A 24,608-nucleotide genomic window follows, 5' to 3' on the forward strand; every position below is an offset into this window, starting at 1 on the left:
GAGTGGGAAAGATAGTTTTTGAAATGGAGTCAGTTGAAGACAACTCATCCCTAGTTAACACCTGAGCCCTTACCAGGCACCAGGCATAGTAGGTGCTTCCTGTGAATTCTCTCTTTAACTCCTCACAAATCCTCAAGTTGGATATGTTTTTATTCCCATTTATAGATGAGGAAAGGAACTCAAAGAGGTTAAATAATTGCCCAAGGTCACACAGCCAGGAAGAGCAAAGCCGATATCTGGTTTAACCACCAGGCGTCATGCATTTCTCCACGACTAACCTTGCTCCCAATTGTATAATTTTTTCGGTTTTTTGTGTTTTGAGACAGGGTCTGGCTGTGTCCCCCAGGCTGAAGTGCAGTGGTGTGATCCTAGCTCACTGCAGCTTCAAACGCCCAGGCTCAGATTTGGTAAAGATGAGGCCTTGTTGTGTTACCCAGGCTGGTCTCAAAACTCCTTTCCTAAAGTGATCTTCCCACCTTGGCCTCCCAAAATGATGAGATTTTAGGCCTGAGCCACTGTGCCTGGTGCATAATCTGCTACTACTTTATTCATGTATTTTCTTGTGATCTGTGCTCTTTCCCCATCTGGATACAAGCTTCATGAGAGTTGGCTTTGATTTACTGCTTATCCTCAGTGCCTAGTACATCATAGGCACTAAAAAAACCACAAGATTGAAGGAACAATGTCACAGTCCTTCCTTGCCCAAACTCTCCTGGGACCAGCACTCAATGCAAGGGAGATCCCAATAGAACCCTGCATGTTAAGCAAAGCAACTGTAAACTGATATAGTCAGCAGTGTCTCAGCACACAGCCTGTGACAGGCGCTGTTGGGGGCTTTCACATACAGAACTTCATTGATGATCACGACACTTTTGAGGTAGGTATATTACTCCCATTTGTATAGTGAAAAGAGACTCAGAAATCTGGAACTTATCCAGGCCCACTCATCTACTGAGTAGAAAGCAGCGTCAGGACTTCAACCAGGGTCTGTCCAACCAGGCTTTCTCCATTATGCTAGTGACCAACACGTGAGCATCACCCCAGAGACTGGCTGACAGCAGGGAAAGAGTGGCCTCTTAACCAGGGAGGCATGTGTCAGTGGGAAGCAATTTCATGAGCAGGCATGTTAGTAGTGAAAGCATTTGTGTTTAGATTTCTTTACGGTCCATAGGCAACCTCATAACCACGAGAGGTTAGAAAAGTATAATCAGGCTTGTTGCGGTGGCTCACGCCTGTAATCCCAACACTTCAGGAGGCTGAGGCAGATGGATCATATGAGGTCATCTCTACTAAAAATGTGAAAATTAGACAGGTATGCTGGTGGGCACCTGTAATCCCAGCTACACGGGAGGCTGAGGCACGAGAATTGCTTGAGCCTGGGAGGTGGCGGCTGCAGTGAGCTGAGATCGTGCCACTGCACCCCAGCCTGGGTGACAGAGAGAGACTCCATCTTTAAAAAAAAAAGTATAATCAGAGAGCAAGAAGGCCCTCTCAGCGTTTTTATGAATATTAAATGAGATAATCCTTATTTGTAAATCGCATGCAGTGGGTCACATATGTTAAATACAGCTGCTCCTTGGTATCTGCAGGGGATTGGTTCCAGGACCCCCATGGATAACGAAATCTAAGGACGGCCAAATCCCTTATATAAAATGGTATAGTATTTACAAATAACCTACATATATCCTCCCATAGACTTTAAATCATCTCCAGATTTTTGGAATACCTAATACAATGTAAACGCTGTGTAACTCGTTGTTATACCGTATTTTAAAATTGTATTACTTTTTAGAGTTGTACTTTTTGTTTTTTCAAACATTTCAATCTGCTGTTGGTTGAATCCATGGATTTGAAACCCACAGATAGGGAGGGCCAACTGTATTCAGTAACTGTTACCTTCCATCATGGTTATTAATCCTCCATCTCTCCGGGAGAACCTCAAAATTGAGGTAGGGATCAATGAGAGAATAAGAGTGGGATCCTTTTATGGACGGGGAAGCACTAATGAATATGAGATGTGGTATCACGCAGGGTTCTGGAATCAGAAAGCACACCCAACCCTATCCCTGGCTGTGCCTACCTACCCAGCCCAAGAGACCTTAGGCAAGTGTCTCCCCTCTTTAAAGTATGATCCCTTGCCTTAATAAGATGAAGAGGTGAGCAGAGGCTCTCAGCTGTCTTCTATATTCAGTAGTGTAGGATGAGAAGAAACATCGAAGAATCTCAGGATTTAATAAGCAGCCTGCGTCCAGGTGCAAAGACAAACAGCCCCCTCTACTGGTCATAGGAAAACACAGGCTTTGCTGTGGCTCCGGGTCCACCATGATGGCTTTATAGGCTGAACTCATGGTCCTTGTGGGAACTCTTTCTGGAGTCCACATCATGAATCTTATCTAATCTGAGCAGCAGGACATTACAACAAACACGCAATAAAGAGTTGCCAAACCAGATAACATTGCAAATGACAAACGATTCATTTTAATTAAATACAAACAAGGAAAAAAGGCACCATGGCCCATTCAAGTATTTTGCATAGATGTACAAATATTGTAAACAATTAATAGGTGGACAAGAGAGAAGATCTGTTTTCCGTGAACAATCTCCCAAATAAAAAGAAAATTCACATTGCCCTGGATCCCAGACACATACGGACGCACAGTGGACGGTGTGAGAGGACGTGTGGGGGGTGACTTTGGAAGTGTGGGCTTGGATTCTACAGAACCTCTCCTTCGCAGGCTTCCCTTGGGAAGGGGACCTTTCCAGTTGGTGTTCCCATGGCTTTCTTGGGCGTCCAGCAGAGCTGTTATACACGTGGTTAACACGATGACTGACTTTGGAACTGGTCCCCAGTTTTCAAATTGCAAGTCTTCCATACCTTCTGTCAAATAGGAATAAATTAGGAAGTAGGCAGGGAGCGACTTTATTGGAAAGGCATATTGCAGGAGGTAGTGAGGGGCTATTGCTTCACGGGGAAGGGACTATGGCAGTACAAAAAACTCTCCAACCAGAAAATCAGCAAGTCTCAGACCTTAAGATCTGCAAGTGTCTCAGAGCTGGGGCAGAAAAGGGCTTTACTTTTATAGGGAGAAGCCAGCAAGGCAGAGAGGAACCTATGGCTAGCAGGCAGTTACAAGATGGAGCCAGGTGCCCAGGCTAAAGCTTCTACAGAGACAGGGAGATAGGGCACTAAATCCCTTGAGGTTTGTTTTAGAGATGGCTCCAAGGCCTGTAAAAAAAAAAAAAAAATTATTGGGTTGTAAAACTAGCAGAAGGTTAATTTCACTTTTAAAAAGATTTGCCTACATCTCCATCTGCACAAAGAACTTGTAACTCACTAACCCAAACTTGAGTTAAGTTTCCCTCCTCCCCACCAACCCTGGACTTTGGCCCACCCTCAGCCTGAGCCAGCAAACAGCCCCTCCCCTGGAAAAAAAAAACAAAGGCTGGGCACAAAGTCATTCCCTGAACGTGGCTCTTTCTAGCCATGTTAATTCTTCCAATAAAAGAAAAGGCCTTTTCTGCCTGGGCTTTGAGACACTTGCAGATCTTGCCATCGGTGGGTCTGAGCCTTGTCACAATTCCCCTAAGGCCCCTTCCTCTCCTCTTTGCAATATTCCCTTTCCCCTTCTGCAATCATGCTTTGGAATAAGGTCTCTCCTTCCCTAAGCCCAGATTTATTTGTATTTGACACCTCAAAACACCATACTGGGCATTGGAGAGAAAAGGGGATGCACAATGGCCAGTCTTCCTCCTGGGCAGCCTTCCTCAACAGAGCCAGGAGTGAAGAAGCATCAGTAGAACTGGTTGCCGAAAGTCTATCAAATTCCAAAACATTCCACCATCTTCTAGTTCACAGTACAACTTTATGGGATGGAGGTGATATGAAAATAATAAAACAAAACAAAAAGCAAGAAAACAACAACCCAGGCCTCTTTCTGGTGTGGTTCCAGGGAGGGTGGACTGCAGGTTCAGCCGGATCACGCGCTGCCACTTCAGAGCCATCTACCTCCTGATGTGAGGGAGAAAGGCTGGAGAAGCCACGGGAACCTCTGCAAGGCATGGGGTTGGGTTTTGAGGATGTTGCTTGTTTGTTTTGCAGGGGGGTTAGGGGGGATGTTTTCACCTTTACTTTCCAGGAACCAAAGCCTTGAGGCAGAGGGTGGCACATTTAAATAAAAGATTGTCTCCTGACTTAATCGGGCCACAGGAAAGGTGGGGAATGGATCTCAGGAGCAAGGATGGCCCACGGCAGGGAGATGGGGAACCTGTATCACCGCCACCCTGAGGGAAGAGAAACTCATTTTCCTGAGATCTTTCTAAACCCAACCCAGGCTTTTCCCCCAGGGATACAGCCCGTATTTTCCACTTATTTCCAAACCCAAGAACATCCAAGAAGCACCTATTGTATGCAGAGAACTCTAAGGAGGCCCTGGAGTGGTGAATCAGAAGCTCAGCCTCAGCCTTGCAGTGAGGTTTTCAAGAGCAAACAATTGCTCATGGCAGGACAGGAGGAGGCCCCAGAAAAGCCTCAGAGGAGTGAGAGTCAAGCCAGCTCCTGTCCAGAGAACTACCCAGCACCTTTGTGGGGTGGGAGTCAATCTCCCAGAAAACATCTCCAGGCGCTTTGCAAAAACCGTTCTGTCTAGCACAGCACCACGTGGCCCTCCCTCCCTGCTGCGGGGAAGACAGGAGCCCCCGCAGAGCCCCTCACCTGCTCAGAGCTCTCTTTCTGTGAGGGTCAGGTAAGGGCAGTGACCAGAGAGAGAACAAAAGGCAGTGAATGACAAAAAGCTGAGCTGAGGAAGAGGCTCCCAGCTCTGACTGTTCCAGCCCAGCTGCTGCTGGCTGCCTCCTCCAGTGATCTCAGGCAGCTCCCAGAAATGGGTCCGTTCTCTGCTCAGAAGGCAACGGTCCAGCCCGAAGTCAATGACCAGCCACTAGGGCAGGCTGGCTCCCTCGTGTGTACTTTGTAAATAGCTGGGCTTCCTAATGGGGGACCTCACTAGATTTAGCTCAGAGAGTTACGGAGGAAGACCCCCACCCTGCTGAGGTCACAAAACACAATGAAAAATAAACATATGACCACATGGCCATGCCCCAAGTCTACTCTGGTCACACTCCTGAGAGCCAACGCGGGAAATCCAGTGGCCGACTGTGACAGAGGACTCTGACTTGTAGGTCACAAGCACCTGTTCACCAGAAGGTCAGGACTGCTGAGGGTTTGCCCACCAAAGCACCACACTTAGAAGGGGAATGAGAGGGGAAGGAAGAGATAAAAACATGGGGCACCGGGAAAGTGCAGCAGAAAAAACAAAAAGCAACTAAAAATTATCCAGAGTCAGGAGTCGCAACCTTTGGCATCACGACTCAGAGGAAGCCCAAGCCCGGGCTCCTCTTGCTGTCTACACTGCCTATGAATAGTACCTGTCTGAGTCAGAGTGACCCGTGTGAATATGGGGATGCAGGCGTTTGGGGAGAGGTGGGAGGGGACTTGGCTTATCACATGCAGCCATACAGCCAGAAGCCGTTCCCTCAACCAAGCCCTGGACAGAGCCACAGCAGTGGCTGGCTTGACCCTTCTTTAATCCCTAAAAGCTAAAAGGAGTGGGTAAGTACCAGCCTCTGTCCAGCCCGGGACCTCTGAGGAGAGCAGAAGCAATGGGAAGCTCTTTTGCGTGCCCTACACCCCAGGAGTGAATGGATGAGCTGGCCTGAGGGGCTTGCCAGCCTTGATCATCTCTATCAGCACCTCGGGGCTAGGAGTCTGGAGGAGAAGCTGCCATTCACCCTCCTCTCCTCTCCCCTCCCTACCTGGGGCTGTATATTGCACAAAACAACACCTAGAAGCCATTGGATCGTAGTCCCTCTGGGCTTCCAAGGAAGCCGAGGAGGCACTGAGTCAACAAGGAGATTTTTGGAGATGTGGAGGTTCCTGGAGGAGGGTGGGAGGAGATCAGAGGCGGCGGCCAGACATGCTTCTTCAGGGTTCCATGGCCATGCGTCCTCTGCAGTGTCCAGAGAGCTCGAGGAAAGGGAGAAGCCCCCTGGACAGGTCTAGATTTTCGAGCTAATCATCCCTCCAGCCCTCTGTGATCTGTATTCTGGAAACTGGGAAGAAAAAGAAGGGAGGGAGAGAGACATCAGCTTGATGCTAATCAGTGGGATCAAGGGGGAGTCATCCTCCTGATTTTACAAGAAGGGGTGGACCACCCACTGAGAACAAAGGCTTCTTGTGAAGTGCATCCGTGTGTCCGCTCACCCAGACCATCAGTCCTGCAGGGAGGGGTGTGGTGGGTGCCACTGTCTCAAACTAACCAGTCACCCCTCCCTCTTTCCTTCTCTGCTAAGGCAGCAGCACAGCCCATAGTTTTCCCGGTGCCTCATGGGAATACAGGGTGGTCAGCCAGCTTCTTCACCACATCCCTTTCTGACCCAACTCCCAAGACTGGCAAACTGAGACTGTTAGCCACAGAGAAGAGGTACGAGGAGGGGCCAAGTGTGCACAGCCTCCTGCAGGCCAGGTGGCTTCTACTAACGCACTGCCTTGCCCTTCACAGCAACCTGATGGGGCTGGTACTACTGCCCATCATTGCCTCTGTACAAATGAGGAAAAAGACTCAAGAGGGACTTGCTCAGGGTCCCTCTGCAGGTCACATGCAGGGGCAGGACTGAAGCCACCGCAGCTCGGGATTCTAAGCATCAACTTTCACATGAAGCCAAAACTCCACAGTCAAGCAGGCACCAAGAAACATGAATGTTTTGCCCTTGGCTTTTGTTCTGGAAGTTCAGTCCAGACCACAAGAAGCATGAATTGCTTCGTTTTCTCAACTCTACACCTGCCCCCCTGGAGCCCTCTGGTACCAGCTTTCACTTTCGGGGCTTCCCATGGACTCACCTTTGGGGCAGGTGCTGCCAAAGGCCGGGAGTGCTGAGGGCCAGCACCAGGGGTCCGCAGTGGGGATGCACCCCCTGGCCTGGGGAGGCTCCTGCGGCCTGGCACTGGGTTCGCCGGGAGTGCCTTCTGGGGCGGCCGAGGCCTGGAGAAGTCCTGGAGAGAAAGCAACAAGCCTCACTTGAAGGCCAGAGGCCTGTTTGAAAGAAAATATCCCTGCTATCTTATGGGTCAAAATCAGATAGGAAAAGGTTATATACTGTATGGTCCCATTTAGAAAGAAACTGTATGTATAATGTGTTTATCTTCTCAAGAGGAAGTCAGGAGAGCAAGCTGGCAGTATCTAATGAAAGGACAAATAACCAGTGATGATGAGCTTTTTTTCATCTGTTTGTTGGCTGCATAAATGTCTTCTTTTGAGAAGTGTCTGTTCATATCCTTCACCCACTTTTTGATAGGGTTGTTTGTTTCTTGTAAATCTGTTTAAGTTCTTTGTAGATTGGGGATATTAGCCCTTTATCAGATGAATAGATGGCAAAAATTTTCTCCCATTCTCTAGGTTGTCTGTTCACTCTGATGATAGTTTCTTTTGCTGTGCAGAAGCTCTTTAGTTCAATCAGATCCCATTTGTCTATTTTGGCTTTTGTTGCCATTGCTTTTGGTGTTTTAGTCATGAAGTCTTTGCCCATGCCTATGTCCTCAATGGTATTGCCTAGGTTTTCTTATAGGGTTTTTATAGTTTTAGGTATTACATTTAAGTCTTTAATCCATCTTGAATTAATTTTTGTATAAGATGAAAGGAATGGATCCAGTTTCAGCTTTCTGCATATGGCTAGCCAGCTTTCCCAGCATCATTATTAAATAGGGGGGATCTAGAACTAGAAATGCCATTTGATTCAGCAATCCCATTACTGGGTATATACCCAAAGGATTATAAATCATTCTACTATAAAGACACATGCACACGTATGTTTATTGTGGCATTATTCACAACAGCAAAGACTTGGAACCAACCCAAATGCCCATCAGTGATAAACTGGATAAAGAAAACGTAGCACATATACACCATGGAATACTATGCAGCCATAAAAAAGGATGAGTTCTGTCCTTTACAGGGACATGGATGATGCTGGAAACCATCATTCTCAGCAAAATAACACAAGAACAGAAAACCAAACACTGCACGTTCTCACTCATAAGTGGGAGTTGAACATGAAATGAGAACACATGGACACAGGGAGGGGAACATTACACACCGGGGCCTGTTGGATGGTGGGGGGCTAGGGGAGTGATCGCATTAGGAGAAATACCTAATGTAGATGGCGGATTGATGGGTGCAGTAAACCACTATGGCATGTGTATACCTACGTAACAAATCTGTTCCTTGCAGCACTATTTGTAACAGCAAAGAAACCATAAATAAGCAAAATTTCATCAGCAGAAAAATAACTAAAATTATAAAGTGACAGATGACATATCACTTAAAAAGAATGAAGTAGGTTGACAGGGGCTGGCGTGGGGAGATGTTCAAGAGTTGTCAGGTGGAACAAACAAGCTGGGGAGGATAGCTGACATAAAATAAGTCACCATGCTCACCACCTACTAGAAATGTCTATAAACAGAAAAAAAGGAAGGATACGGACCAAATTGAAAAGCGATTATGCTGGGATGGGGTGCAAGAGGGGAGGGGTGTGGTCCAGGTGAACATTCCTTTTTTTTTTTTTTTTGAGATGGAGTCTTGCTCTGTCCCCCAGGCTGGATTGCAATGGCACAATCTCAGCTTACTGCAACCTCTGCCTCCCGAATTGAAACGATTCTCTTGCCTCAGCCTCCTGAGTAGTTGGGATTACAGGGGCCCACCACCATGCCTGGCTAATTTTTGTGTTTTTAGTAGAGACGGGGTTTCACCATGTTGGTCAGGCTGGTCTCGAACTCTGACCTCAGGTGATCTGCCTGCCTCAGCCTCCCAAAGTGCTGGGATTACAGGCAAGAGCCACCGTGCCCAGCCCTCGAACATTCCATTTTTTTTTTTTTAACGAGAGCATGTATCTGTGTTGCCTGTTTAGATTAAAACAAAATTTAAACAAAGAAGCAGCTACATTTTGTTCATGTTGGTTGTCTATGTGTGTGGCACATTTCATGGATTCTGTCCTTGCTGTGTTACTATTACCTTCATGTTCTCACCATCTCCACAAGGCTTTGCCCTGACTACCTTATTTAAAATTACAACAGCCCCACCCTGACATTCCCTGACCTTTGTATCCTAACATATCTCTTCTTTTCTTTTCATATCACTGCCCGCCTTCCAACATATATAATTTAGTTACTTATCAAGTTGAGTTTTACTTTCTGTCTCTCCATCCCCCTCTAGAGTTGAAGCAGGGTGGGGTCTCCATCTGTTTGGTTCACTGATACATCTTCGGCTTTCAGAACAGTGTGCCTAGCATACGGTAGGTGCTCAACACATATTAATTGATCCATGTTTTTTTTCAGGGGGAAAGAATGATGGTGCCACCCGCAGGCCCCCAAGCTGTTGGGGTTTAAGGGGAAGCCAACTGCATAGATGGGTGTTCCAGTGCCTGCTCTCCTTGACTTCCTTCCCTTCTCGAGAGGGTCACTACCACATATTAAAGTGGACAAAAGGCAAGCATGTAGAAAGGCCAGGAATAACACAAAGAGCCGAGATTTTCCCCAAGAAGCTTCGCGGCATCAGAAAGTAAAGCAAATTCTTAGGGCCAAAAAGCCATCCATGTTCTTCAGCTCCACGTAGAAGGACAATGCAACCCGCCCCCTTCACCACCACTTTCCCCAGCCCAGAATAGCTGCCAAGTTGCAGTGGTTGCTGGAAGCCAGGATAGAGAACTTCTGGGGCAGATGACAGCTGGGTGCAGATGTCAGGTTGCAACTGGTAAAGGCTGTGCTCCCAAGGAGCTGTGCCAATGAGCCACTGAGGGGCTGGTGTTTGGGCAGGAGCCTCGTCAGCATGTCAGCGCTGGGCCTCCCAGCACAGCAACCAGCCAGAGGCCACATCTGTGATGATCCGACTCAGCCCTACCAGGGCGCTCGCCCCGCACTGTTTTCCTTTTTCTAAAGCAGTAACAGTCCCTCAGCTACTCTGGCCCACGCTCCCTTCCACCACAAGGGACGGCATCTCACTGAATCAGACTGCACAAGCCTGACACGGGGCGTCATTCCCTGCCAAGCCCTGTTTGCAATGGATCCTCAAGTCCTGTCTATTTTCTCTTCTGCACATTTCTTATCAGCTTCACTCCATGAGCCCTGCCTACTCCCTGCTCCGAGCTTTTACCATCTTTCTTCAGGACAACCTTTCAATCTTCTAACTAGGACACCCATTTGCTTCTAGAGTGACTTTCATTTTTTAAAACTATTTTAAAAATTCAAATATAATATACACAGAAAAAGGTGAACAAATCATAAATATACAACTAGATGAATTATCACAACGTGAATACACCAAGTAATCCTCATGCAGGTCAAACAGTAGATTAACAGCTTCAGAAGCATCTATGGGCCCCTTGCAGGAACTACACCTCCCTCCTGCCTAAAGATATCCCAAACAGCGATCAATCCTTGTCAATAGAGAATTGCATCATGTCACCACTGTCCTCTTTCTATGGAATACAGACCAAAGTCCTGACCAAGGCCATGTGGCCTGGGCATAGTTGGGCTCCTCCTGGCTTTCCAGCCTCATCTCATAGCTCCTTGGGCCCCAAGAACACAAAACTTTAAGTTCCTTCAACCCGCAGGGCCCTCTCCCATGACAGAGCCTCCCTACTAGTGGGTCCTGGGACCAGGAAAGCTCCTTCATCACTTGCCCTCACAGCCTGGTTAAGCCCTGTTCCTCCTTCATGTCTCAGCTCAAATGTCACCTCCTCAGGGAAACCTTCCTGGATTTCCCAGACTAGGTCAAATCCCCTTGTTACTCTTCTGAGCACCCTGAGCCTCTCCTTCCCAGCATGTATCGCTGTTGCAGTGACACGTATCCTGCAGTCGCTGCCCCAGCAGAATGCGAGCTCCTGGAGGCAAAGCTGCCATCTGCCTTCCTCGCCATCCCCTGGCCCAGAGTGCAGGTGCATAAGCCGGTTGAGAACAGCAGAACTGAAGAAGTGCTGAGGTTTCATCCATCACTTCTCCAGGGCGTCCATGTCCCCCAGCTAGGAAGTGGGGAATCTCTGATGGCAGACTGGAGACTGTGAGCGGCCCCAGGGCAGGAGGCTGTCTCGCTCAGCTGGGTGAGACCTGGGTTTAAGCCCTAGCTCCTCCACTCACAACTGCGCAATGTCAGGCAAGTCCCTTCAACCCTGTGAGGCCCCGCAACCTCCAAGAGAAATGAAGGCTGCGGCAACTCCCTTCTTGGAATGGCTGTGAGAAGGTAGGTGGCAGCCCCCACTCAGAGCAGCTGCCTCCCACTGTTCGCTTGTAGAGAGACCCCCAACTGGGCCCTGAGGCCCAGGAGAAGCTGTGCTTGGGAGCTAGCTGTGTTTTGGGGCACCTGCCACTGGCTGGGCAGCTTCCTGCACCCGGGACTCCTGCCAGCAGCCCCAGAAACGCAGGCACAGGGTACACGCAGCCTCCACCACTTAACACACAGCTGGGTCCCCACTGTCCCTGACCCCTCCTGACCTAGGGCTCAGCACCTCGGGGTGACAGGGGTGAGGCTGGCCCCGTGTTCTCTGAACACGCCTCTAGTGTGGGTTTTTCGGAACAATAGTCTGAGTGGACTGCTAGTCCGACCCACTCCCTCCTCCCTCCGCTGGCACCCCTGCTCTCCCGTAACCCCAAGTCTCTACACGCCTGCTTTCTCCCTTTCTTTCATCTCTCTGTTAGGGACTGAACTGTGCACTCATCACTTAAAAAAAAAATCATATGCTGAACCCTTAACCCTGAGTACCTCAGAATGTGGCCGTATTTAGAGATAAGGTCTTTAAAAAGGTGATTAGGGTAGAATGAGGCCACCTAATCCAATCTGGTGTTCTCATAAGAGGACAGTTGGCCACACAGAGACACCAGGGAGGCAGGAGTGCATAGGAAAGGCCACGTGAGAACTCAGCAAGAGGGCGGCCACCTGCAAGCCACTGAGAGAGGCTTCAGAAGTCAACCCTGCCAGCACCTTGACCTTGGACTCCTAGCCTCCAGAACTGTGAGAAAATAGGTGTCTGTTTTGAAGTCAGCCAGTGTGCAGTACTCTGTTAGAGCACCCCCAGCACACGACTACACTCTCCACCTCTCTCTCTCCACTCCTCCCCTCTCTTGCTTTTTTCCTTTCCTCCTTCCCTCTCTCTCCTTGTCAATCTTCCCTCTCTCTTTCTGCACAGATTTCTCCATTCTACCGCGGCCCCACACAAAAGGGAGAGCAGCTGTTTCACAGCAGAGAAACAGAATGGATGCCCTCAGCTCTCCCAAACTGTCCCACTGCCACACATCCTAAGGACCCTCCAAAGCCTGCAGCCAACCCCAGAGTCCTTAGGGTCAGAGACAGCTTGGGTTGCATGGACCCCTCCGGACCACACCCAAGGAAAGGAAAGCAGTCTCAGTTGAGAGGTCACCCCCAAAACACACAGGCCAGTTCCGGAAGGCAACCCGCCCAGCCGCCACCCAGGAAACACCTGTGTCTGCACGGGGGATCTCCTGCAGAAGGTGTGGTCGGAGCCATCAGAGCACACACACGCAGTGGGAACAGGCTGCTGGGCAGGCTCTGCTTCCATGAGCACCAGGCCTGGGGGCAGAGAATCTGAACCCCACTCTCACCTCCCAGAGGCACCTGCCCCTTGGGATGGGCAAGGCATCAGGGCACATCCCTGGGTAAGACCTTCCAATCAGTAGAAGGTACCAACAGGTACAATTTGGTGGGAAGTGTACTCTGGTGAGAAAAGTACAGTCCCATCAGCCTCAGACTTGAGGAATCAGAGTAGGCTTCCCGGGAGAAGCGGCATCTAGGAGCAGATCTGAGGACGAGCAGGAGCTGGTCCCGCCAAGGCAGAAGGAGTGTATCAGGGAGAACAAGCAGCAGTGGCAAAGATCTAGCAGGCAGACGAGCATGGGGAAGTGACAGAAGTTCATTTGGGGTGGAAGGTGGGTAGTGGCTTGTCATAAAATAGGCCAACCCGGGAGAAAATGCCACGTGGTTTAGGAGCTGCCTGGAGAGTCTGTTTCCCCATGTTAATTGCTCTAATCCGCTGTGTGCTCCCATATTGACCGAATTGCAGAAAAGGCAGTCAGCTCATGACCCCACAAGTTTCACCTTCCCCACCTTTGCCATTACCCAGTGAAAATGGCCTTAAAAGCAATGTTCCCAGCCCAAGGCTGCTGACAATCCACTTACCTGGGAAAGGATGCAGTTTGGTGCGGGGGGAATTGGCCGGCTTGGAGGAGGCCTCCTGGATGACTCCGTCCTCTCTATTTGAGACCCGGGCCCTGGGGAGTTCCTGGCGGCCCTGCTCAGGTGTGCTGGCAGTGGTGCAGGTGGGGACCCACCGCGCAGATAATCTGGGGGGGGCCGGGGAGGAGGCTGGGAGGGCTTCCGCAGGATTTCAGGAGTGTTGATTACCTGTATGCACAAGTCAAGGAACACCTGAGACAAGAAATCACTCGGGCTGCCCTTGTGTGTCTCTTTGAGATAAACCAGAGCCCAAAGGGAGAACAGACACACCCATCTATCAACCGCCCGAGGATCCCAGAGGTCAGATGCAATCTTTAAAGTCATTAGGGGAAGTCAGAACCAAATAACATGTCTCTCCAGCCAATAAAAGGGCTTTTATTACCAATCCATGGGCCCACAGAGGCTCTTAGAAAAATACAGCATGACCGTGAGGGATAAAGTAGCCAAGTTCAGTGGTGCAAAGCTCTTACCTTTCGCTTGCCCTGGGGCGTCTGCAGCTTGAAAGTTGGGTTGGCATGACCAGTCCCGCTGTTCTGAGACACCCTGAAGGGACAACTAGAAACAAGAAATGGGGGAGGAGAAGAAAGGGGCAGATGTTCAGCAGGGGACAGTGGCTGAGTTCCCTTTGACGCAAGCAGGGCCAGCAAGCAGCTAAATCTTCCCCAAGTCTGCTCTGGAGGGAGTGGGATTGGTCTTCTCAAACCACGTCTTCCTAAGTAGGGAAACGTGTGGCCAATGGAGAACTCTCAAGGAAACAGAGTTGGCCTTATACAAAGCAGAGCTCTCTCCACACCTTCTCTTCACCCTTTTAAGATCCTTCCCCTCTGAGGAGACACAAGGGTGTCACGAGCCATCAACCAATCCCAATCAGGCACAGACCCACAGACCCTAGGACTTAAAATCCCCTCCAGAACAAGCATTATTTAATAGGTGATTCAGAGACTGTACATCTTCCATATCCAAAATAATAAATCACTTTTTAAATGGACACCAAAAGCGAGCAGGAGTAGCTATTCTTATATCAGATGAAACAAACTTTAAAGCAACAGTGGTTAAAAAGACAAAGAGGGGGCCAGGCATGGTGGCTCACGCCTGTAATCCCAGCATTTTAGGAGGCTGAAGCGGGCAGATCACCTGAGGTCAGGAGTTTGAGACCAGCCTGGCCAACATGGTGAAACCCCATCTCTACTAAAAATACAAAAAATTAGCTGGGTATGGTGGCACGCACCTGTAGTCTCAGCTACTCAAGAGGCTGAGGCAGGAGAATCGCTTGAACCCAGGAGACAGAGGTTGCAGTGAACCAAGATTGCGCCACTGCATTCCAGCCTGGGCAACAAGAGCGAAACTTCATCTCAAAAATAAATAAATAAAAAAATAACATGGGGAACAAATCAAGTAGATAAAGGACGGCAAATAGATTTTATTTTATATTTCAGCTTGATTTGGTTGGGGATATTCTGCTGAGAAGAACTCAGGAGTGATGACCAGAATCAGTAGAGTACTTACAATAAGATCAACTAGTAATGCCTGTCACAGTCACAGCAGGGGAGAGGGCAGCGTGTTCCTTGCATTTGTCTTCCCTGAATTAGATCCACTGTCACCAACACTTCTGCTAAGTACCATTGATGGAGACCTTTGTGACCCATAAATTGACCCTGAGTCCTCCATGGAACCCTGTCATACCAGAACTGTTGCCTCAGCTTGGAAGGGAGAGCTGAGGGCTTGAGTTGGCCTAGTTTGTTGTTCTGTCTGCAGCAGTAGTACATCAGCATGAAGACCGCCAGCACGAAGATGGCCACCAACACTCCAGCTACCACAGGACCCACACCTTCCAGAAACAGAACCCAAGTGGGAGATTTAGAAGCTGTCTGGGCTACAGCAGATTTCAAAATAGGTATTCCTGCTTCTTCTTCAGGCATTTGATTTGCATTTAATTTGTATTACTTACTTTAACTTACATATTATAATTAAAACACACATTATGGGCCGGGCACAGTGGCTCACACCTGTAATCCCAGCACTTTGGGAGGCCATGGTGAGCGGATCACAAGGTCAAGAGGTCAAGACCATCCTGGCCAACACGGTGAAACCTCATCTCTACTAAAAATACAAAAATTAGCTGGGCGTGGTGGCACTCGCTTGTAGTCCCAGCTACTCAGGAGGCTGAGGCAAGAGAATCGCTTGAACCTGGGAGGCGGAGGTTGCAGTGAGCAGAGATTGTGCCACTGCACTCCAGCTGGCAACAGAGTGAGACTCCGTTTCAAAAAAAAACCACACACATTATGTACCACTGGGAAATCACTAATGTTAGCTCAAAGAGCCAAGTCAACTTGTTTTGCACAGATTCTACAATACAAAGCTTCTATAGCCACTTCTACTTAATTGAAGAGAGTCCCTTTTCAGGCAAGCAGTTCAAGCTCTGTTACAATTTGCCACTAGTTTTTAGCCTGAATCATGATTTTCCTGAACACAAAGGAACCAACACAAAATACAAAAAGACTTGGCCAGGCGTGCTGGCTCATGCTTTGAGAGCTTTGAGAGGCTGAGGTGGGCGGATCACTTGAGGTCAGGTGTTCGAGACCAGCCTGGCCAACACTGTGAAATCCCATCTCTACTAAAAATACAAAAATTACCCAGATGTGGTGGCAGGCACCTGTAATCCCAGCTACTCAGGTGGCTGAAGCAGAAGAATCGCTTGAACCCGGGAGGCGGAGGTTGCAGTGAGTCGTGATCACACCACCGCACTCCAGCCAGGGTGACAGAGCGAGACTCCCTTTCAAAAAAAAAAAAAAAAGGTTTTTTGGTTTTTTTTTTTTTTTTCTGAGATGGAGTCTTGCTCTGTTGCCCAGGTGCCATCTCGGCTCACTGCAAGCTCCGCCTCCCGGGTTCACGCCATTCTCTTGCCTCAGCCTCCCGAGTAGCTGGGACTACAGGCGCCCGCCACCACGCCTGACTAATTTTTTGTATTTTTAGTAGAGACGGGGTTTCACCGTGTTAGCCAGGATGGTCTCGATCTCCTGACCTTGTGATCTGCCCGCCTCAGCCTCCCAAAGTGCTGGGATTACAGGCGTGAGCTACCGTGCCCTACCCAAAAAAAAAAAAAAAAAAAAAAAAAAAATGAACAAAGAAGCAAAAAGACTCAGACAGATTTAAGACTAGACCTCTCACCCATAATCCATAACTTAACATTTGGTTTCATCAAAACTACCCCAATATTCTCTCAAGTGGTTAATGTAAATATACAGAATATATTTGTACTAACAAAATACTGCTTTTATCAGTTTTACATATTGGGGTTTCTTCCTTGAAAGATTTTGGTGCTTTTTTTTTTTAAGTTCTTTGTTATTATTATTTTTTTAAATCTTTAGAAACCACAGTGCTAGAATCCTTGAGAGATCCACTAAAATACTACAAAACTTTTCTGAGAGTCTGGTTCCCCATTTTAACTTGTGTCCATTAGAGGAAATCTAAACCACCATAATGTGTCCCAGGTTCATGATGATTTTTAAGTGCCCAAAAAGAAATAGTCACCACGTTCCCTAAAAAGAATGGGAACATTCAATGACCTACAGTCTCTCTTACTCTCACTCTACTAAGCAGGCTCCCCCTCCTCAGTAGAAAGGATGGGAGAAGAGAGACTGAACCGTGACCCCACACCACACTACGGGCAGTCGCTCCTCTCTCTTGGTCTCTCTTTATCCTGATTTCCTCTGCAAAATCAGGACAATGAAGCTGACTCAGTGTGGATGCTCTGCAACATGCCACCTGCCCCTGACACCTGCTCTTCTCACAAAAGCGGGCAGTGGCCCCAGCAGGGCTGGCACTCACTCTCAGGGGGCATGGGCCCACTGTCGATGCTGCCCCCGTGGCCCGGTGTGTTGCAGAAGGGCGGGGCCCAGCCCGGCAGGCAGTGGCAATTCTGATTGTTGTTACAGACCTGGAGTGAAGGAAGGGTAGAGGCATCAGCACCCCAGAGAGCATCACCACCCACAGGGCCTGCCCTCATGACGCCCCCATGACACAAAGCAGCCAGAACCCAGCACGCACCCCGTGGCCATTGCACTTCTTCCCACAGCCTTCAGTTTCAAAGAAGGAGGTGTTCCTGCACTGCCCCTCGAAGCAAATCTGCACAGGGAGAAAATAAAATGATCAGTGCAGTGGGAGGTACGCTGGTTGGGAGTTAAGAGGCAAGATTTTGCACTTGGAACATATGAGGACCCATGGCCCGGCCTGGCGGCTCATGCCCGTAATCCCAGCACTTTGGGAGGCCAAGGTGGGTGGATCACCTGTGGTCAGGAGTTCGAGACCAGACTGGCCAACATGGTGAAATTCTGTCTCTACTAAAAATACAAAAATCAGCTGGGCCTGGTGGCCTGTGCCTGTAATCCCAGCTACTCGGGAGGCTGAGGCAGGAGAATTGCTTGAGTCCAGGAGACAGAGGTTGCAGTGAGCTGAGATTGTACCACTGCACTCCAGCCTGGGCAACATAGCAAGACTCCATCTCAAAAAAAAAAAAAAAATTATGAGGACCCAAAAAGGCAGCCCACTTCAGGTAACTATCAAAGTGAAAAATGGAAAACAGCCCACAAACGCTAAGGACAGGACAATAGTCAGCTAAATTCTGCTATTACTTTTGTGATTAGGGAGAAAACAAATATATTGTTAAAGTATCATATTTAACAATATAATATTATAGGACTATTATGTTGATTATGTTAATTACTTGTCATTAATATGTACCAATTTTAACATTTTATATATGTGTGTGTGTATATATATATACACATATATATATATATATATATATTTTTTTTTTTTTTTTTTTTTTTGAGACGGAGTCTGGCTCTGTCATCCAGGCTGGAGTGCAGTGGCCAGATCTCAGCTCACTGCAAGCTCCGCCTCCCGGGTTTACGCCATTCTCCTGCCTCAGTCTCCCGAGTAGCTGGGACCACAGGCGCCCGCCACCTCGCCCAGCTAGTTTTTTATATTTTTTAGTAGAGACGGGGTTTCACCGTGTTAGCCAGGATGGTCTCGATCTCCTGACCTCGTGATTCGCCCGTCTCGGCCTCCCAAAGTGCTGGGATTACAGGCTTGAGCCACGGCGCCCGGCCTTTAACATTATATTTAAAAATAATGATGGTGACAGTATTCTGTGCCAGGTGCTATGCTAAATGCTTCATGTTTTTCATAGTTTCGTTATCAGAATCGACTCTACGGGATAGTTGCTATCATTTTGCTCAGGCTTCCCTAACTCCTAGTCCATTTTTAATTCCCATGATAATTAGCGATGAGAATGAAAGTGGCACTAGCTAGGCCACCTAAGTGCTTTACCGGGATGATTTTCTTTAATCCTTCTGACAATTCTCTGGGGTGGGCGCCTGCTGTCATTATACATGCTTCATGAAGGGAGCCACCGAGGCTCAGAGGTTGGGGAGGTGGCATCTGAGCCCAGGCATCCTTCCCTTGAAGGTCACTTCTCAATCACTCTGCTCTGCAGCCAGCTCCTAGGTGAGCTGGGGGAAGGGACTCACATGGTTGTAGCCACACTTGGTTCCGGTCATCACCAGCCCTGGGTCCAGCATGTCACCCTCCTCCTCAGGACCTCGGTAGACGTGGGTGCCCCGGCACTGGATCTGCCTCCCATTCATGATGATAGTGGTGTCGATGGGCACCGCGTTGGACTCCAGGGGCCGGGCCTCGGAGCTCTGACACTGGATCTTCCCACACTTCGCATCTCTGGGCACAAGAGACAGAGAGGGAAGGAGGTGGAATCAGAGCAGAGGAAAAGCTGGAGCACCAGAGAGCTTCAGCCTTCCCTGACCAAGACAGCGGGCTTGTGTGTGGTGGGGCAGTCATGTGCTTTGGAGACTCACCAGGAGAGACTCCATGTAGACTGACACCAAGGGAAGAGAACAGGCTCCTTGACCCTGAGCAAATCCAGACCAGAGAACTGGCCTCAAAAAGTCCTTAACTCCAAGAACAGCCACCTGAGCTGAGCAATCTTTCCCTTTTTGCTCCTTATACCGCCATCCACCCAGGAGCTCCAGCCAGAAATCTGGGGTCATCTCCAACTCCCCATTCTCCCTCAGTCCTGGGCTCAAGCCATTTTCAAACCCTATCCATCTTCCCTCCTATAGATCTACCTTAATTCACACTGCCCCACTCCCCTTACCTGGTCTGCAGAAGACTGATTTCCCTGCCTCCAGTCTGCCCCATAGGAGTCGAATTTCCACACTGCTCTCAAGCTAAAGTCCAAACTCCCCTAGCCATGCATTTGAGGCTTTTCATGACCTGGTCCATGCTAAACTATCCAGGCTAATTTCTCAGCAGACCTTCACCTTCGCATCCCAACATTATACTTTAACCGTATCAAACCGTTCTCAATTCTTTCAACTGCCAGTTTTTCTCCATTCATCTCTCTTCCTGGATCACTCTCCTATGCACCAGTACCACTCTCCACCCTGTTCACCTAGGTAACTGCTCCAGATCTCAGTGTAGGTATAACTTCCTTTGGGAAACCACTCTGACACACTAAGATGGGTTGGATGGCTCTCTCCACACTCCCATTATCATACTGTATTGTTAATTACAAGTTCCATGCACTCAGCACTGTATCTTGCACATGGTAAATCTTCAATAGATAGTAGATAGTTGGTAAATCTTCAATAGATACTAGATGGATAGATGGATGGATGGATGGATGGATGGATGGATGGATGGATGGATGGATGGGTAGACAGATGAGTGGATGGTTGGTTGGAATGAATGATGAATAAATGAATGAATTAGTGAATTAATGAATGAGGAGTTATTCAAATTAGGGCACGATTAGAATTTTGCAGAAATGACCCAAAAGGGCTGATTACCTGCCCTACTGTAAGATGGTCCCCAAAGGAAGCCTGATCAACTTTCTAGGAAGCACTGCCACCCACACCCTCCTCTGACTTCCTTAGAGATGAATAGGGCACTGTCAAACAGGGGGCCGAGAATAGATGACTGACTTCAACTGATTGACGTAAAGGTGCAGTTCTGGGGCCAGTCACGCTACTAAGCTGGGCAGCAGTGAGGACAGAGTAGAAACTGCTTGTTCGTCCTCATTTCATGAGGCCTGCCCTTTGGTCATCACCTTGTGTTGCACTTCCTATGTTCACCATTCATGTCCTTTCCACAGTTTCCAAAGGTGTCTCCTGCCACATTCACCTTCTCGAAGCAGAGGTCAGGGGCAGGTCGGGCTCCTGGGTGGGCAAGCAACATCTATCAGTATACTCGTCTGTCAGAACTCCCCAAGGGCAAAGGTATCTTTGGTAAAGTAGTGAAGTTAAGAATATTTTCTAGGAGGGAATATTCAGCCTCTTCTTCCTGTTCCTCCCATCCCAGGTTATTCCATCCCCATATTCTCATCAAGATCTACTCAGAGAATAATGTTTTATATAAATTCTTTTTTTTTTTTCAGATGGATTCTCATTCTGTCACCCAAGTTGGAATGCAGTGGCACAATCATGGCTCATTGCATCCTCCGCCTCTTGGGTTCAAGCAATTCTCTGCCTCAGCCTCCCAAGTAGCTGGGATTACAAGCACCTGCCACCACGACTGGCTAATTTTTGTATTTATTATTATTATTATTTTTGTAGAAATGGGGTTTCACCATCTTGGCCAGGCTGGTCTTGAACTCCTGACCTCGTGATTCCCCCGCCTCGGCCTCCCAAAGTGCTGGGATTACAGGCGTGAGCCACCACACCTGGCCTGTTTTATATGAATTCTTCCTACCTTACTGAGGATTTATATTTGTGTGTGGGGAGGGTTGCATGCTAAGCCTGCTCTCTAATGAAGAAGCCATGTTCCATTTCAAGATTTTAAAAAATAGGTCAAACATGCATAATATTGTAAAGATATACATATGGCTTGGAAAATTTTTCTTGTAGTCATCTAGTTCCTACTTCTCTACATCCTGGAGGAATAGCACTTATTAACAATATATTTTCTAAAGAGACTTACATCTCTAATTTCTATATCTCCTAGGTATAATTCTATGTGTATCTTCTAGACATAATCTATCTAATAAAGAATGGAAGCATTTTCTTTTTTTTTTTTTTTTTTTGAGACAGAGTTGCACTCTGTCGCCCAGGCTGGAGTGCAGTGGCACGATCTTAGCTCACTGCAACCTCTGCCTCCCAGGTTCAAGTGATTCTCCTATCTTAGCCTCTCGAGTAGCTGGGATTACAGGCGTTCACCACCACACCTGGCTAATTTTTGTATTTTTAGCAGTTACAGGGTTTCACCATGTTGGCCAGGCTGGTCTTGAACTCCTGACCTCAGGTGATCCACCTGCCTCGGCCTCCCAAAGTACTGGGATTATAGGCAAGAGCCACTGTCCCCGGCCTTTTTTTTTTTTTTTTTTTTTTTTTTTTTTTTAGATGGTACGTCACTCTGTCACTTGGGCTGGAGTCCTAGAGTGGAGTGGCTCACTGCAGCCTCAAACTCCTGGGCTCAAACCATCCTCCCACCTCAGCCTCCTGAGTAGCTGGGATTACAGGTGCCAGCCACCTGTTTTTTGTGGAAGATGATTTTATTCAGTAAATATGGGCCTGCCTCCTTATTTAGCCATAAAGCATTGCATTATATGAATGCAATAATTAATTTAATTAGCCATAATTAATTTAATTGGTCCCTACTGAAAGACATATAGGTTGTTGTTGCTATGGCTAACAATGGTGCAGTAAACATCATGGTAAATATATCCTCACATACATGTGCAAGTGTTAGCTGCATTTCTAAGTATATCTCCGAATTGCTTTCCATAGTGGTTGTATCTACCTGTTTCTTCACACCCTCCACAACGCTCCATCATTATTATTGTTATTACATCATTATCTTAACTTCAGTCTTTGCAATCTGATATATGAAAAATCTCACCTCATCATAATTATACTTTGCTTTCCCTCAATATGACTGAGGTTAAACGTCTTTTCATAGCTTTAAGGGCCGTTTGCATTTGCTTCTCTGTCTCCATCCTCTGCTCATTTTTCTTTTGGATTACTCTTATTCGTTTGTCCACTCTGAGAAATAAAAGCATCAAGGTACCAGGAAGGAACACTGTCCTCTGGTTCTCCCTGAACATCTACCCTGAGTCAAGGGGATGAAAGAGGCAGTATCTAGAGGCGCCATTTGAAGCCAAGATTCCAAACTACCCTGAGGGCCAGGGGAGCTGGCTGGGAAGTGGCGGGCTGGGGAGAGCCGTGCTCCCCAGGAGAGCCTTACCGGGTCCCCACAGCTGCTGGCACTGCTCCTGGTAGGTGAGGCACATGCCGTTGTAGCAGTAGGCCTGGCCACCCTCACAGGGGGTACCATCCATCTGGTAGAAGTTGGTGGGGCAGTGGGGAGACTTGCCCGTACAGAACTCCGGGAGGTCACACTGCCGGGCCTGCCCGCGGCACAGGGTCCCAGGAGCCAGCAGCTGAGCCAAGGAACGAGAGGAAAACACAGTCAATCTCCTCCCCACCCTCAACCCTATTGCCCAAGGGCTCATAAGGATCACTCTCAAAGGACAGAATTTTCCATTACCATGATTTTACAGCACTTTTTACATGACCTCATTAGCCCAAACCATCTTCAGCCTTCTCATGTGAATACTGACAGAATTTCAAGGTGTTTTCACAAATGCTAACTCACTTTCTCTTCATGGAAGCCTTAAGAAGGAAGCAAGAAACAATACCTATACAATAATTTACAGTTTCCTACATGCTTTAGTAATAGCAGCTACTTTTCTGCAGCTCCCACGTAAGTATCCAGTACAAGTATGACTTCATTTAGTTTTCATGACAGTCCTGTGTAATATAATTATCCCTTCTGCAGAAGATAAAATCCGTAGGCTTAAAGAGGTTACATGATGCATCCAAAGACTCATAGTAAGTGGCAGAGGAGCCAGGCCCACTAACACACACACACACACACACACACACACACACACACACCCCTAGCATTCACATAACACCGGAGTTTACAAAGCACCTCAGCAATAATCCGTCCCCACTGTGGAACCAGGCACTGGGCTGACTGTGTGACATACATGTATCTCGTGGGATCCTCACAGTTTCCATGAGACAGATACTGCTATTTGCCCCACTTTGCAGATGAAAAGTTGATCAACAGCACACCTGGGGCAACGGGCGAAGAGTCTTACAGCCTCCCTGGGTAGTCGGTGTTACTAATACTCTTCCCATTTTACAAATAAAGAACTTAGGCTCAGAGAGGTAATAGGTTGCCCCAAGTCACACAGCCAGGGTTTGAAGACAGTCTCGGACACCAGGGAATCCTTTCTGAGGCTCAAACTGAAATTCTTGTGTGGAATGAAGGGGTCCACTCCATGCCTATGCTTAGGTCTTGGGCCAAAACTGGAAGAACTTGACCCAGCACAGCCTCCCTGGGGGATGCACAGCCAAACCAGATGCCATGCAAATTCCAAGAGCCAGGCAAGGAAACCTGTGACTGAGAACAGACCCCCTCCCCTGCTCCTGGGCCACTCCTCCCACCCACAGGGTCCTCCCAGGAGAGAAGGCAGACAGGCTTCTCCACTGGCCACTCTCAGGCCGAGACTGGGCCAGCCGAGCAGCTTGCTGAGAGTGGATGCCCCGTTGCAAGTGTGGGCAGGGTGGTGTATGCAGGAGGAGGCTGCAGGACACACCTCTGCCACCCAGAGGCAGGTGGAGGCAAAGAGGACCCGCCCCAGAGCCAGCCTGCCTGGGCACAAATCCCAGCTCCTTAACCAGCAGCGGGGCCTTGGGCACCTGCTGTGTAACCTGTGTGTGCTCACTCACCCACAACTCAGGATAATAACCCACTCATGGGTGATTCAACATGAGTTAGAACAAAGTATGTGAATGGTATCTGGCCCCTAACGAGTACTCAGCAAGTGCTGGACAGAAGCCTAGGCCCACAGTTCCTGCCTAAAATGTTGGGGCCAGATGGGGTTCAGCCTTTTCAGATTTAGAAAGCAGATATTGTAATGCATAGGTACATATGTACATGTGTGTACATATATAATTACACATATGTGTGTGTGTGTGTGTATACAGGGATATGGATAATTACATATGTCTGCACATATAACTACCTATGTATATTACCTAACCCCCCAGCAAGGCCGGGGATAACACCTTCTGATCAAACATATTAATATTTCTGTAATGCAATATAAATATTCACTTTAGGAGTGATTTTTTTAAAAAAGACTACAATTCGTCTCGTGTCAATTCAGGTCAAGTTTTGCCACCAAATGTGTTTACATTTTTTTCCCAGCTTTTAGAACTCTCTTAACTT

At 48.1% G+C, this 24,608-nt stretch overlaps 1 protein-coding gene across 2 annotated transcripts in view; it reads right to left on the reverse strand.

Moving 5' to 3' along the window:
* Positions 1–2,450: 2,450 nt before the first annotated feature.
* The window catches only part of ADAM19 (ADAM metallopeptidase domain 19), a 98,640-nt gene continuing 76,482 nt past the window's right edge, over positions 2,451–24,608 (reverse strand). The window contains exons 14-23 of one of the 2 annotated variants that reach the window (XM_025389279.1): positions 22,551–22,746; positions 20,419–20,527; positions 18,824–19,028; positions 17,340–17,417; positions 17,121–17,229; positions 14,976–15,120; positions 13,763–13,847; positions 13,236–13,460; positions 6,896–7,048; positions 2,451–6,108 (exon numbers count right to left, since the gene is read on the reverse strand). In XM_025389279.1, the coding sequence (XP_025245064.1) occupies positions 6,055–6,108; positions 6,896–7,048; positions 13,236–13,460; positions 13,763–13,847; positions 14,976–15,120; positions 17,121–17,229; positions 17,340–17,417; positions 18,824–19,028; positions 20,419–20,527; positions 22,551–22,746 (1,359 nt within the window). In that variant the 3' untranslated portion in view covers positions 2,451–6,054. Of the gene's footprint in view, positions 6,109–6,730; positions 7,049–13,235; positions 13,461–13,762; positions 13,848–14,975; positions 15,121–17,120; positions 17,230–17,339; positions 17,418–18,823; positions 19,029–20,418; positions 20,528–22,550; positions 22,747–24,608 lie in introns of those variants that run through there. The other variant, XM_025389278.1, reaches the window with a different exon arrangement.

The sequence above is a fragment of the Theropithecus gelada genome, chromosome 6 (genome assembly GCF_003255815.1).
Source record: "Theropithecus gelada isolate Dixy chromosome 6, Tgel_1.0, whole genome shotgun sequence".
Taxonomy (NCBI): domain Eukaryota; kingdom Metazoa; phylum Chordata; class Mammalia; order Primates; family Cercopithecidae; genus Theropithecus; species Theropithecus gelada.